General features: G+C 40.3%; 1 protein-coding gene across 1 annotated transcript in view; it reads left to right on the forward strand.

Annotated features, from left to right (window-relative positions):
* Nucleotides 1-13,791, forward strand: part of rngtt (RNA guanylyltransferase and 5'-phosphatase) — a 118,856-nt gene that overhangs the window by 64,699 nt on the left and 40,366 nt on the right. The window contains exon 12 of the mRNA XM_085381591.1: nt 6,728-6,796. Coding sequence (XP_085237717.1) covers nt 6,728-6,796 — 69 coding nt within the window. The remainder of the gene's footprint in view (nt 1-6,727; nt 6,797-13,791) is intronic.

Genomic DNA, 13,791 nt, shown 5'->3' on the forward strand with positions numbered 1-13,791 from the left:
TTCACACGTAGCTCTGTTTGGTCACTTGCAACTTTCGCAGTGGAAACATCAATTCATTTGTTTGTTTGTTTTTAGAAATTGAATAGTAAGAGTTCAGTACACCTTTAATGCCTCCTGGTTTATTTCATCTTGGTAGGACTGCACGGCATTTTGACTTTTAGTAGAAATGCACAGAAAATGTTTTTACCTTTTGTCAGTTTCATTTTACTTGGTATTTCACACAAGCATTTGTAGTTCAGCCTAATACAGTCTGTCATTCTTAACCACATGGGGATGGGTCATTCAAAGTCATCTTCTAGATCACAGCTGTAATTTTGACCAATGGGATATTTTGTGGAAGCAGCAGAAAAGCTAAAAATGGTGCAGACTGGAGAAGACAACTGGATTAAATAAGAGTAATAAGAGAAAACTGTTAAAATCTTTACCACAGTAGTGATTCCAGGTTTTTTAGACCAAAAAATCCCCAAAGAAAAGCAATTTCACAACTTTTACAAAGCCTTCATTTTCAGTTTGTTTTTGAAGGTGAATCTGACTTTACTGCAGTTAAATGGATGAGAAATTATGGCGACACAGGTCGAAACGGTCCGATATCAAACTCCAAATGTATTTGATAAATTTGTTTGTTCTTCTCGGTTGACTGGTGGCATTTGCACATTTATTTCTCTGTCACTGTCATTTTTCTCCTTGTGCATCAAGTCATCAGAGCGTCAGGGCCATTACCTAGCTGGCTGTCAACAGCTGTCACTAGAGCTAAAATGATCAGTAGATCGAAACAAAAGCAATCTGCAACACTTACAGTATCCGCATTCCCAAAGGGCAAATGCCCAGTAGTCTTTTAGTGTATTTTCCCTCCTAAAATCAGCTGCTTTTATTTTTTTATGTATCATGAGGTAGTGAGTATCTCTAAATGCTTTGGAGTGTTGGTCAAAGCAAACAACTTATCTGAAATTATAAAAAACGTATAATTTATGTGTATACTTTTCACAACAAATTATTATTAAGTTATTCATGAAAAATATTAGTTGAATTTCAGTTCTGGTGAACTGAAATGAGCTCACTGACATAATCTCTGTGCTCCCGAAAACGTTCTAGTCCATCAAGGCATTGACAGAGGACCTGCGTGGTGTCCTGTGTGGTTTTACACTGGGATATTTACAGTGTGTCCTTTAGATGCCTTGGGCTTCAGGGTGAGGCCTCCTGCTTGTTCCTGCTTAAGGCTCATTGTTGTGTTTCTCAGCTCGTTCCCGAGCCATTTTTGAAGTGTGGTAGGGCCTAATGTCCTGCTGCGGCATGTTGTTGCTCTCTGGCAGTGTCATAGTCACGGTTGGTCTGCCAGGACTGAAGGATTCTCAGCAAAGCATTGCATTCTTCACCAGAGAGCAGTGTTATTCTCTTCACCTGGGAGTGGTTTTACTGTTTCGACTGGTGAGTGTATAGCTTCCAATAAATATCTATGTTCTGACCATTATGGCATTTTTATTTTATTTTATTTTACTGAATCTGTATATATTCAGATAACCTGAAATGACTTTCTCCTGTGTCCTTTGCTTATATAAAATATTCCTTTTACTCTGTTAAAGACGAATCACCGTAAGAAAAAGAGGGAAGCAGAGTAGCATACTTCATGTCATTTCAATCCTATCAGTATTTGCTGGATATCATTCATCACTGTGTCCCTTTGTGAAATGAGCTCGAACGTGAAACACTGGTGAAGAAATTGGTCTGACTTCCATCACTCTGTCATTCAGTCTCTCTCAACCTGAGAAAAAGTGCTCTGTATATTACTGATTTATCTCCCCGAGCGTCTTCGTTGTCCTGTCTCTGCCGTGGAGTCTACGATAAAGTCCTGATCTCTTAATGGGGCTTTGCTATTCACCTTAACCTACTTGTCCCAGGCTCAGCTCTGTGTTTCCTTCCTAAAGAGGTTTAACCATAAAAGCAGGGTCGCTGCCCCCTCTCTGCATTATCACTCCAAGGAACTTCCTTACTGTAGGAGTACGTGTGAGTGGAAGTCTTCTTTTCTGCTCATCACTCCATCCAGGGTTCACTGTGCTTGCCGAAGGTGGTGGGTGGGTGTGTTAAGATGGCAAGAGAACTGAAATGGAACTCCCAGATCTTACCGCCTACGTGCCATTCCTTCATAAAGACACCATTTCTTTTTAGTCTGGCTACCTGCCTTCTCCATGTCAGCATGGTTGTCAAGCTTTGTGTGATCTGCTGTGACTCATTCATCATTCTGGAGAGCACTGATGTTGCTCCACTTTCTTTGCAGATATGGCAGGGAGTGAACACTTTGCCGTTGCTTTAGATAAATGCATCTGCGCCCCTCTAAGGCTAATGACTTCTCTTACTTTCCTGGAACACATCGTCTGAAAAACGAAAAAGTATTTTGTGGAACTCCTCTAGTGGTATAATAGACATGCTATTTGAATGCAAATTCATCATCTTTGAAGAAGAACTGAATGCTGCTACACGCTTTATGCTGCAAATGACCCAAGGATCACACCATTTTCCATAGCATCCATATCACTGAGATCACCATTTCAGCAAAGGTGATGAGTTATTGTGTAAATCAAGTGGTATAACAGCAGGACAGAGATCAGTGGATGAACAAAAGAATAGATAACCGCAAGATAACTATTGATAATAGTCACACTCTCTAGTCCTGCCGCGCTGGTAAAATTTCATAGAAGCTGTCAGATTTTTTTTTATGCTACCAAATGGATAAACTTGACTGTGGAGCCTTTTGACCACAAGTAATGCAATGGAATGTTTTGAGGTTTTTTTTTCCATGAGTGGGTCCCCTTTTCATTTTTACTGTGCACACAAGTGTGTGAAAGCAGGTTTTTGCGTCGAGCTTTACATACTCCACTGTCCTAACTGCTGGTTGCAGCACTGTGGAAAGAATCGTAGCAATATGTGAGCAGTAGAGGTAAAAATAAATAAATACAAAAATAAAACTGGCTTTGCAGATGTTCAGTGGAAAAAGAAACACCTCAAGGACAAAGACTAATTATAAAGCATAATGTTATTTTAACCTTTAACTTCTAATAACAAGGCTGTCAGAATGTTTTGGCACCATGAATATTTTTTCTTTCAGTAAATAAAAGGTGAAAGTCTTTATTTAAAAATTACAGGAAAAAATAGTGCCATGCATGTGGTATAACAGGTAATTTCTATATTTGTGTCTTAATATCAGTATCTTTGTATCCCCATTTCTTTTTAAAAATGCAATAAGTGAATAAGTGTCCGTCTTCACAGCAGATTTTTTCTGATGTATTGTACAGCAGAATCTGCTCTCTTCAAAGAGAATTTTTGTGGCAGAGTATATCATCATAGATCACAGAGCAGCTCAATCTGTTGGTCTAATGCTGGACAAAATACTCAGGTCAGCGGGACCTTAACAGGAGAGACCGTCTATATAAGAATTCTATGGTCTTCTGGTTTTAACAGGCTTTTTGAGCCCTGCGCTGAGTGGAAATTTAGCTGTCTCATTCCACACTTTCTTGTATTTGTGATTGAGCTTATAATTTGGTTTGTCTCCAAGCAGCACCAGGACAGATGACAATCTCTCATCTCCTATACTACGAGTGTGTGTTAGCTCATCTTGGCTCTAATCATAGTTGGCAGTCTTCATATCTACTGAACACTTTGCTATCTCCTAGTCAGCAGGCACTTTACAATGTTCATGGCTGCTTATTGAAATGTCATGGCTGGACAATAAGTGGAGATGTATGCAGGCAATGTTAATTAAAGTTTAATGACCTCACTTTATTGTCTGTCATTACAGCAAAGACATGATAGAATATATTATAAAAGGTAACCCCTGTTCCACCTTTCAGTACCTTTCTGCATGGCTAGAATGCATTGCTTTCTGCTGTAGCACATCTTGATGGCTTTGATATGATACCTGATATCTACTGCAGTGCACTAATGCATTTGCTTTCTGTTTTATTGACCAAAGCCATTTCCTGCTTGCCGAAATATATTTACACTCTGCATGAACATACCAAATGCCAAAGATCAGTGAAGGTTTGCAAAAACAGCATAAGAAGCTTCCTCCAGCATAACTACAGCAGATAATGATAACGCTGATTTTTTTGTTTTGTTTTGGAGTTGTTGTTTTTTTTTAATGACTGATTTATCATGTTACAATTTCATTATTCCTTTTTAAGATAGTTCCTAAAAAAACATCTGATGTTTCCATATTTTTTATGCATTTGCTCTTGGCCAGCACAGTGAATTAAAATACAATACTGACACAAAGATGTGGGCCACGATGAACTGAGAGGAACTGCAAAGAATTCCCTGTGGGTTCATCTGTATGAGTCACACCTCTCATAAATAGTCACGTAGCTGATCATTCATATAGTGCATATTTTTGCAACAGAGAGTGTGACATTTCTTGCTTTGCAAGCCCTCTTTCTCAGCTGATTTTGTATTTTCTGCTAGTGTTTGGCCCTTGAAATGCTTATATTCAGTTCTGCAGTGTGTAGCTGTGCAATCATATATTAGGTTTGACAACTGGCAGAATTTTCCATGCCACATGACACGTTTCTATATCGATTTCTCCCTTTCCCAGCAGTAGCAGCAGCATTAGTAGGTTTCGCTTCCTGCCACTGTGAACATTGACTTTATATTGGCAATATTTCACAGCGAGCACGACACTAACATCCCAACATCACATTAAAGTCTTTGCACTGTTTTATTTTTGTGGAAGGTTGATTTGCCACTCGATTGCAGTTTCATCTCGTTTCTCTTGTTCACTCTTGAAACATTTGTTTGAAGGTCTTGCATTTCAGTTTCTTACATTTTCAAATATCACTGAAGATGGAGTACTCGGCTAACCCTGGCTGGCCTCTTCACATTGACCTCCCCCCGTCAACCACACAAAAGCCTCAGTCTTCATTTTTATGCTTGACTGAACATGATTTTTTTTTTTGGCATTTTATTTCTCTGCTTACAAAGTGTTTGGATTAAAGCAATTAAAAGTTGTTTAATTTTCACAGTTACAGAGTTGTATGCTTCCATTCTCTACATTAAAAAAACACAAGGAGGCAGTACAAGAGAACATAGCTTATAGTGAACCTGCAATGAGGCACTATATTTGTACTGCAGAATATGCAGGTTTATGAAATAAATACACGTTTACTGTGCAATAACAAGAGTAGAGTATTACATGTTTCGTCTAAGGCATCCTAATAGGTATTAAACTAATTATGTTTTTGAGTTTTTCAAAAGTTTGCTTGAGTATTATGGATTAAAAAAGTTAAGTTCTGCCAGGATTTCAGCAGATCAGTTGTTGGATCAGCCGAAATCCTTCTAAGCATCCACTTGAGAAATCTCATTCAGAGTGAGCTCATGAATCTGCTTTAACTACAAAAACTGCAAGCTTCTTTGCAACTCACCTTCACCCCAGCTTCTCTTTTCAGGATATATCTGACTGAATCAAGACCATTTGTCTTGCTCTGTAGTTGAAGAGGTGTGCTATTCCCTCTTTATGCTTTACATAGATATGTTTGAAACAGCATTTGGATTCCTCCATCAGCTGACTAAAAGGGGAAACAACTGACTATGCTATGGGTAATAAATAAATCTCTCTATGCCACTTAATGGACAGGCAATGGAAAAGTGGAAGCTGATGCAGGAAATCTTTAAGTCATACCAATAGACCATATAAAAGATGGACGTAGCTACTGTGACATCATTCACCAGTTTTTTGAGTTTAATAGCCTTGAGATGAGATTTTTTCCGTCACCATCTTGAAATGTGATTTGATGACAAGAGACATGTCTAACTGTGAAACCTCACACTCATTGGCTAATGGCTTTCAAACACAAGGTGGAAGCCAGTGAGCATATCTCTGATAGTCCTTGTTTTTGATGCTTAGATACTAAAACCCACACTTAATGAAACCGTGGTCCTTCTCCCCATTTCTCCTCATTACCCTCCATTGATGTTTCCAAGAGTCATCTAATAGGTAAACTGTGTTTTTACTGCAGCTCTGGAAGTGTTCAGTCTAAGAAACTACAACCGACTGTAGACGGGTAACAGTATTTATTTGAAAGACAGGACAACAATTTAAATTGCTCTTGAATTGGGAGATTTCCTCATATGTTCCCCAATGCAGCTGGTATATTCAGCATTAATTTAGAAATGCTAATATCCTTGCTGTCGTTGCCATGGCAGTTGATGTGCTTCATGATGTAGAAAATTTGCTTTTGCTGTACAATAACTCTGTCTCCCCTGGGCATCCCTCCTCAAGTATGGTGCCATTGTTCTCCTTTTCTTAGCAGCAGCTACAGTGGTTGGTGTTCATAGAAGAGATGAAATGCTGTCTTTCACATCATCTGGGACCTAATGATTTCTTGCTATTTTTGTCCTTAACCTAGTCTGTCAAGTTATCTGTATTGATCTCTCAGAGATGCATTATCAGTCAAAAAAAGATTAGTGCTTAGTCTCAAGGCTACAAGGAGAAAATAACATATCAGGCTTGTCCTTGTAACTCTGAGTGATTTGCCAAATATAAGCCTTCCGGTTATGCTGAAACTCGATACTTCATTGCTTTTAGAGTGTTAGGTAAGTGTTGGCAAGCTCTATAGCTTTAGAAAACTTCATAAATCAATGTAATTTCCTGTAGTTTAGCTAAAGCTGTCAGTTGTCAATCTTATCATTTATCTGTTTTACTTGACTCAAACTGGGCTTTTTTTCTTGTTTTTATTTCCAGCTCCTAGAAGGCAGTTTCACATCCCAGGTCAGCCATGAAGTCGATGGGCTTATCTTCCAGCCATGTGGGGTAAGCCTTCAACAGAGTGTGACAGTTTGTCATTTTTCAAACCCTTAGTCCCGTTGCTGCAGGTTGATTGTCAGACTCTGCTTTGTCTTCCTACATGCACATACAAAAGAATCGAACAGCTTGTCACTACCACCCACCGTTTGTCACTCTCTGTGCCAGTCTTGCCCTCGGTTATTGTAAAGGAAACGGCAATACATGAATTCACAGGCCTTCCTGTAAGACAGTACGCAGTAAACTTGACACATAGTGTTTTCTGTTACAGCCTAAACGAACTTGGTTGAAATACGTATTTGTTTGGTGTTACGACAGCAGAAAATCCTATGGTGGTAACACTAAAACACCTCTTATCATCATCTGCGATCGACTCAAGGACTTCTAATCCACTGCAGTATATTCTACTTTTGCGGAATAATTTACAAACATTAATGCAGAAAGACCCTGGACTGAAGTTTTTATATTTTACAAAAACTTCTGTCCAATTTTTCACCATTACAGAACCACCATGGTTTTATATCGTCTACGCCAAATTCTGACCTTACCTTCCTAAAGTAGCAGGAGAAATCGAGACCGATCCGACCATGTAACATTTTTCCAGTCTTCTGTTGTCCAATTTAAGTGAATTGTAGCCTCTGTTCTTGCGTAATGGGAGTGGCACCCAGTGTGTCCTTCTGCTGGTGTAACACATCAGCTTCAAAGTTTGATGTTTTGTGCATTCAGAGATGACCTTCTGCACACAAGGACCGTGCCATATTAAATTGTCCATGAAAATACCAGTATAAATGTTTACATGATATAAATGTCATCCTCCAACCAGGCTGTGAAGAAGGAGACACGAAAAGCTGCTGATGTGTGACCCAAATGTAAAACAAGTGACTCCACTTGTTTAACTAAAGGGTTAAGCAGTTATTTTATACTTAAAAGTTCCAGACAAAACACTTCCTAGGCTACTTTTGTGCTTGCATTTGACTTTGTGCAATAGTAGTGACAAAGCATATTGCACTAATGGTAGCTTGTGGAAATAGATTTATGCTTTGAAATAGGTAGTGTGTCATCAATGACAGCAGCTCACTGAAAAACAAGGGTGAAAAGCCCTTCATTTTGTTGGCACTAATAAATAAATGCTCCCGCCTGTAAGCTACAGTCATGATAATGTTGCTCCGTTCTTTTTATATATATATATATATATATATATGAATGATTAGGTATTTGACTTCACAAACAGTTCAACATGCGTACCCGATGAAGTGGTTGGTGAGTGTATGTTGACTAGAGGTGCAAAAATTGCAAGTTTGTATTGTGACACCCCACATTGGCCACGTGCTTATTTAGCTTATGCTGTTTAGTCATGTGGAGCTGTTAATGCCTGGTTTAAAATAGGCCCGTCTGGTAAAAGCTGGAATGTTTGTTAGAGAGTGAAGGGCAAATAGATCAGAGTAATAGAGTTTTAGATAGATTTTTGTTTATTTTGTTTATAATATACAGAATGACCCTGCTGCCAGGTCGCCTCTGATAGCATTGATTGCAAAGTGCAAAAAGAGAAAATGAAATCCATTTGCAATCTTATAATCCAAAGTGCGTGACCAAGTTGAATGTTAGTATTGTCTAACTAAATGTAGCTATGAATATTTTATTGTTTTGAGTCATGTACCAAGTAATGTTTTTGCTGTTTCGTATTCTGGGCACAATTTCGAGCGGTGAGGGAGTTTTTCCTAATTACAACAAGAACAGCAGAATGTTCTTGGCCGGATTGAATCCAGCTTGTTTTCATGTAAAGAACTGGGCAGCCATCAGTTTCATTACAGGGATAATTGGTGTTAATGTTTTTTTTGTTTAGACACCTGCTTATCTTTGGTTTTGACTCTGGAAATATTTACCATGTGTGAGTGAGTCAAAGGTAAATAGCAGGGAATGCAAATTTTACTTTCCAGTTTTGGTCACTGCCTATTCAGGAATGTTAAATACCATGTATTGAGATGTGTGTGTGTGTGTGTGTGTGTGTGTGTGTGTGTATATATGTATGTGTATATGTATGTATATGTATGTATATATGTGTATATATATGTATATATATGTATATGTCTATATATGTATATGTATATGTTAGGGGTGCAACGATATTCGTATCGATATTGAACCGTTCGATACAGTGCTTTCGGTTCGGTACGCATATGTATCGAACAATACAAAATTTGTAATTTATTTTATCAACTTTCCTTCTGACGATGCTGTCTGTGTTGAGCGCTCAGTGAATCTGCGTTCGACTACTCCGCCTAGGGTCGACAGTGCAGCCTAGGCGGAGTAGTCGAGCGCAGATTCACTGAGCGCTCAACACAGACAGCATCGTCAGAAGGAAGAGCGCAGGGCAAGCTAGCGAGACAGAAGTTAAGCTCTCCTTACAACATGGACCTCCCCCACTCTCATTCAGATCTGGCGTTTGGAATTATTTTGGTTTTCATGTGACGTATGACCCTGAAGGTAAGCGAGTCATGGACTAAAGTAAAACAGTATGTTGGATGTGCCATGCAATGCTCAATTACATGGGTGGGAACTAGTGTGTTAGCGCAGTTAGCTCGTTAACGTGTTGGCCGTCTAGCCCCATGCACGGGGCGATCGGCGGTAGCTCGTTAACGGAGATTTGCCGTGTTGTGGCGTTAAGGTCAATTCAACGAGATTAACCTGAAAGCACTAGTGGGAACACAACGAATATGACTGCACATTTACGCCGACATCATCCTAGTGCAAAAAAAGTATTTAGTCAGCCATCGATTGTGCAAGTTCCCCCACCTAAAATGATGAAAGAGGTCAGTAATTTGCACCAGAGGTACACTTCAACTGTGAGAGACAGAATGTGAAAAAAAAATCCATGAATCCACATGGTAGGATTTGTAAAGAATTTATTCGTAAATCAGGGTGGAAAATAAGTATTTGGTCAATAACAAAAATACAACTCAATACTTTGTAACATAACCTTTGTTGGCAATAACAGAGGTCAAACGTTTACTATAGGTCTTTACCAGGGGCCTGTTCTTCGTACGTCGCTTACTACATCCAAGATCAAATGACACATCCAAGACCAAACCATCGCGCTAACCGTGAGCTCGCTAATCCGGTTCCCCGAACACACCTGCTGTTGACGATTAGTACAGCTGGACGCAGTAATGTGACATCACTGGGTGTCGTAAAAGGGGCTACGCATCGATAGTAGAAACATTGATCGGCAACCCGCTGATTGGTCGGCGAAAATGTCGAAGGCGCGCGCTCGGTATTTTCCGGCAGCAGAGCAAGAACTCATGAGTGAGGGATTTCAGGAGTTTCAGAGTTTAATTAAAACGCAAGAGAACACTGCAAAGGCTGCAAAAGCAAGGAGAGAGGGCTGGCAGAAAGTTGCTGACAAATCAAACTCGTAGGTAATTTAATAATAATAATAATAATGGATTGGGTTTATATAGCGCTTTCCAAGGCACCCAAAGCGCTGTACGATACCACTATTCATTCACTCCCACATTCACACACTGGTGGAGGCAGCTACGGTTGTAGCCAGGCTGCCATATCGCGCCATCGGCCCCTCTGGCCAACACCAGTAGGCGGTAGGGTAGATCTATCATATGACACTATATTGTCCAATATCATATGGCATTATATTATATTATAATATGTTATATTATATCCCCTTTCACATTAGAGCCACAACAGGACCCACAAGAACATGGGAACAAGTAAAAGTGGAATACAGGAGTATTCTACAGAATGGTAATATTTATCTCTTAGATTGCTTTTCGTCTCTTGGCAAGGTAATACTGGCCTGTAATACTCTGTTAGTTTGTTCATAACAGCAACCAAGAAAAGGGCAGAGGAAAAAAAGACAGGTGGTGGTCCTGCACCCCCTCGTCAACAAGTTGGTTAAGTAAATAATACCCTCACGGGAATATCGATATCTCTCAATGAGCACACTGTCGCGCTGAGCTAAAGGATCCTGTCTATCCCGCAATATACGCTGAATTCTGAGGACTCTCCTTATCAATCTTGCACCTTCCGCAATGGGCTGCTCGCGTATACGGACAGGACATGGCTGCGACAGACTTCCCAAATCCACCTTCACTTTTATAGCCGTGGTCTCTCATCTTGATTACACGAAGTAAATTGCAATTACTACTCTGAAATCTGAATTACATCTGTAATAATCAAATACATGAAATAGAATGTTAATAGTACATTTCCCTTTTTTAGGAAATGACCTGTATGTATCTGTGTGACATCAATAAAAGGATCAAGTGCTGCATTATCTTTAGTTACATTGATAATATTTATTTATGGTGAAACAGTGGTGGAATATCGCTGTTGCTTTCGTATAAATGAAGCGGACATACCTGCGTGGCCGCGATCTAATCCTGTTTACATAAAGTAAACCTGCTCCCGAGCAGGTTTACGCTTACGGCTCTGTTGCTATGACAGCAAGTCCCGGATGAGCTTCGGGGAACCGAACGATCCAGGATCACGCGAAATCGTCAACAATCTAATCCAGCTAACTTACTTAGCGAGGTACGAAGAACAGGCCCCAGGTTTGCACACACAGTAGCTGGTATTTTGGCCCATTCCTCCATGCAGATCTTCTCGAGAGCAGTGATGTTTTGGGGCTGTCGCCGAGCAACACGGACTTTCAACTCCCGCCACAGATTTTCTATGGGGTTGAGGTCTGGAGACTGGCTAGGCCACTCCAGGACTTTCTAATGCTTCTTACGGAGCCACTCCTTTGTTGCCCGGGCGGTGTGTTTTGGATCATTGTCATGTTGGAAGACCCAGCCTCGTTTCATCTTCAAAGTTCTCACTGATGGAAGGAGGTTTTGGCTCAAAATCTCACGATACATGGCCCCATTCATTCTGTCCTTAACACGGATCAGTCGTCCTGTCCCCTTGGCAGAAAAACAGCCCCATAGCATGATGTTTCCACCCCCATGCTTCACAGTAGGTATGGTGTTCTTAGGATGCAACTCAGTATTCTTCTTCCTCCAAACACGACGAGTTGAGTTTATACCAAAAAGTTCTACTTTGGTTTCATCTGACCACATGACATTCTCCCAATCCTCTGCTGTATCATCCATGTGCTCTCTGGCAAACTTCAGACGGGCCTGGACATGCAATGGCTTCAGCAGCGGAACACGTCTGGCACTGCGGGATTTGATTCCCTGCCGTTGTAGTGTGTTACTGATGGTGACCTTTGTTACTTTGGTCCCAGCTCTCTGCAGGTCATTCACCAGGTCCCCCCGTGTGGTTCTGGGATCTTTGCTCACCGTTCTCATGATCATTTTGACCCCACGGGATGAGATCTTGCGTGGAGCCCCAGATCGTGGGAGATTATCAGTGGTCTTGTATGTCTTCCATTTTCTGATGATTGCTCCCACAGTTGATTTTTTCACACCAAGCTGCTTGCCTATTGTAGATTCACTCTTCCCAGTCTGGTGCAGGTCTACAATACTTTTCCTGGTGTCCTTCGAAAGCTCTTTGGTCTTGGCCATGGCGGAGTTTGGAGTCTGACTGTTTGAGGCTGTGGACAGGTGTCTTTTATACAGATGATGAGTTCAAACAGGTGCCATTCATACAGGTAACGAGTGGGGGACAGAAAAGCGTCTTACAGATCCACTGAGCGCTCAACACAGACAGCATCATCAGAAGGAAGAGCGCAGGGCAAGCTAGCGAGACAGAAGTTAAGCTCTGCTTGCAACAAGCAAATTGAACCTCATTCAGATCTGGCGTTTGGAATTATTTTGGTTTTCATGTGACGTATGACCCTGAAGGTAAGCGAGTCATGGACTAAAGTAAAACAGTATGTTGGATGTGCCATGCAATGCTCAATTACATTGGTGTGAACTAGTGTGTTAGCGCAGTTAGCTCGTTAACGTGTTGGCCGTCTAGCCCCATGCACGGAGCAATCGGCGGTAGCTCGTTAACGGAGATTTGCCGTGTTGTGGCGTTAAGGTCATTTCAACGAGATTAACCTGAAAGCACTAGTGGGAACACAACGAATATGACTGCACGTTTACGCCGACATCATCCTAGTGCAAAGACAAAAACAACAAGCATGCTACTAACTTTAGCCGAGTCATTTAGACAGCTGTTAGCACATGATTCTCCTTATGCTGCTGAGAATATAGCCCAGAAGAAGCGGATAGTATAGCTTTTATTTTGGAAAGAGACATTTCTCTGTAATAAACTCTCTTTTCCAAAGATGAGTGATTCCTCAATCAGATACAGGGCTTGCAATATCGCTAGCCCGACGTCCCGGAGCTAGCGATTTTTTCAGTCGGGCTACCAAAATCTATCTCTTCCCTGCCCGTCGGGCTATTGTACGAAAAATATATGTCAATGCTTTTGCATTCTTTCAGAAATGTAGCTGGGTAATTATGTCATTGGCATCGGTGAGCCACTGTCAATATGTGACATATTGAAGTCGCGTTTGAATTTGCGCTTGTTTTTTTGCTTTCACTTTGCAATCCTGCGAACTGTGTATAGAGAGCGACAGCACTGATCTGTGAGTGATGATAATTTGTGCACCAATTCCTCTGACATCGTCTTATCAATCGTTAGCTTACTATGCAAACATGACAAGTGAAATCTCCCGCAGCTTAAACATGTGAGAGGTTGATCGCGCAGAGAATCGCTGAGCTTATGTGAGTGCGTGTGTAAAAGCATTTCAGTTCTGCTGAGCCAAATAAGACAGGTCAGGGTGAAGAAGTGACAGCCAAAGAAAAGCTTACCACAAAACGGAGAAGTTATGACAAAGTTATGTATATATATATATATATATATATATATATATATATATATATATATATATATATATATATATATATATATATATATATATATATGTATGTGTATATATATATATATATATATATATATATATACACATACACATACATACATATATATCTGTGTATATGTGTATGTGTGTATGTATATATCTGTGTATATGTATATGTGTATATATGTATGTA

The sequence above is a fragment of the Rhamphochromis longiceps genome, linkage group LG15, assembly GCF_057381845.1.
Source record: "Rhamphochromis longiceps isolate RC_006_pf linkage group LG15, R_longiceps_female_GT1.1, whole genome shotgun sequence".
Lineage (NCBI taxonomy): Eukaryota > Metazoa > Chordata > Actinopteri > Cichliformes > Cichlidae > Rhamphochromis > Rhamphochromis longiceps.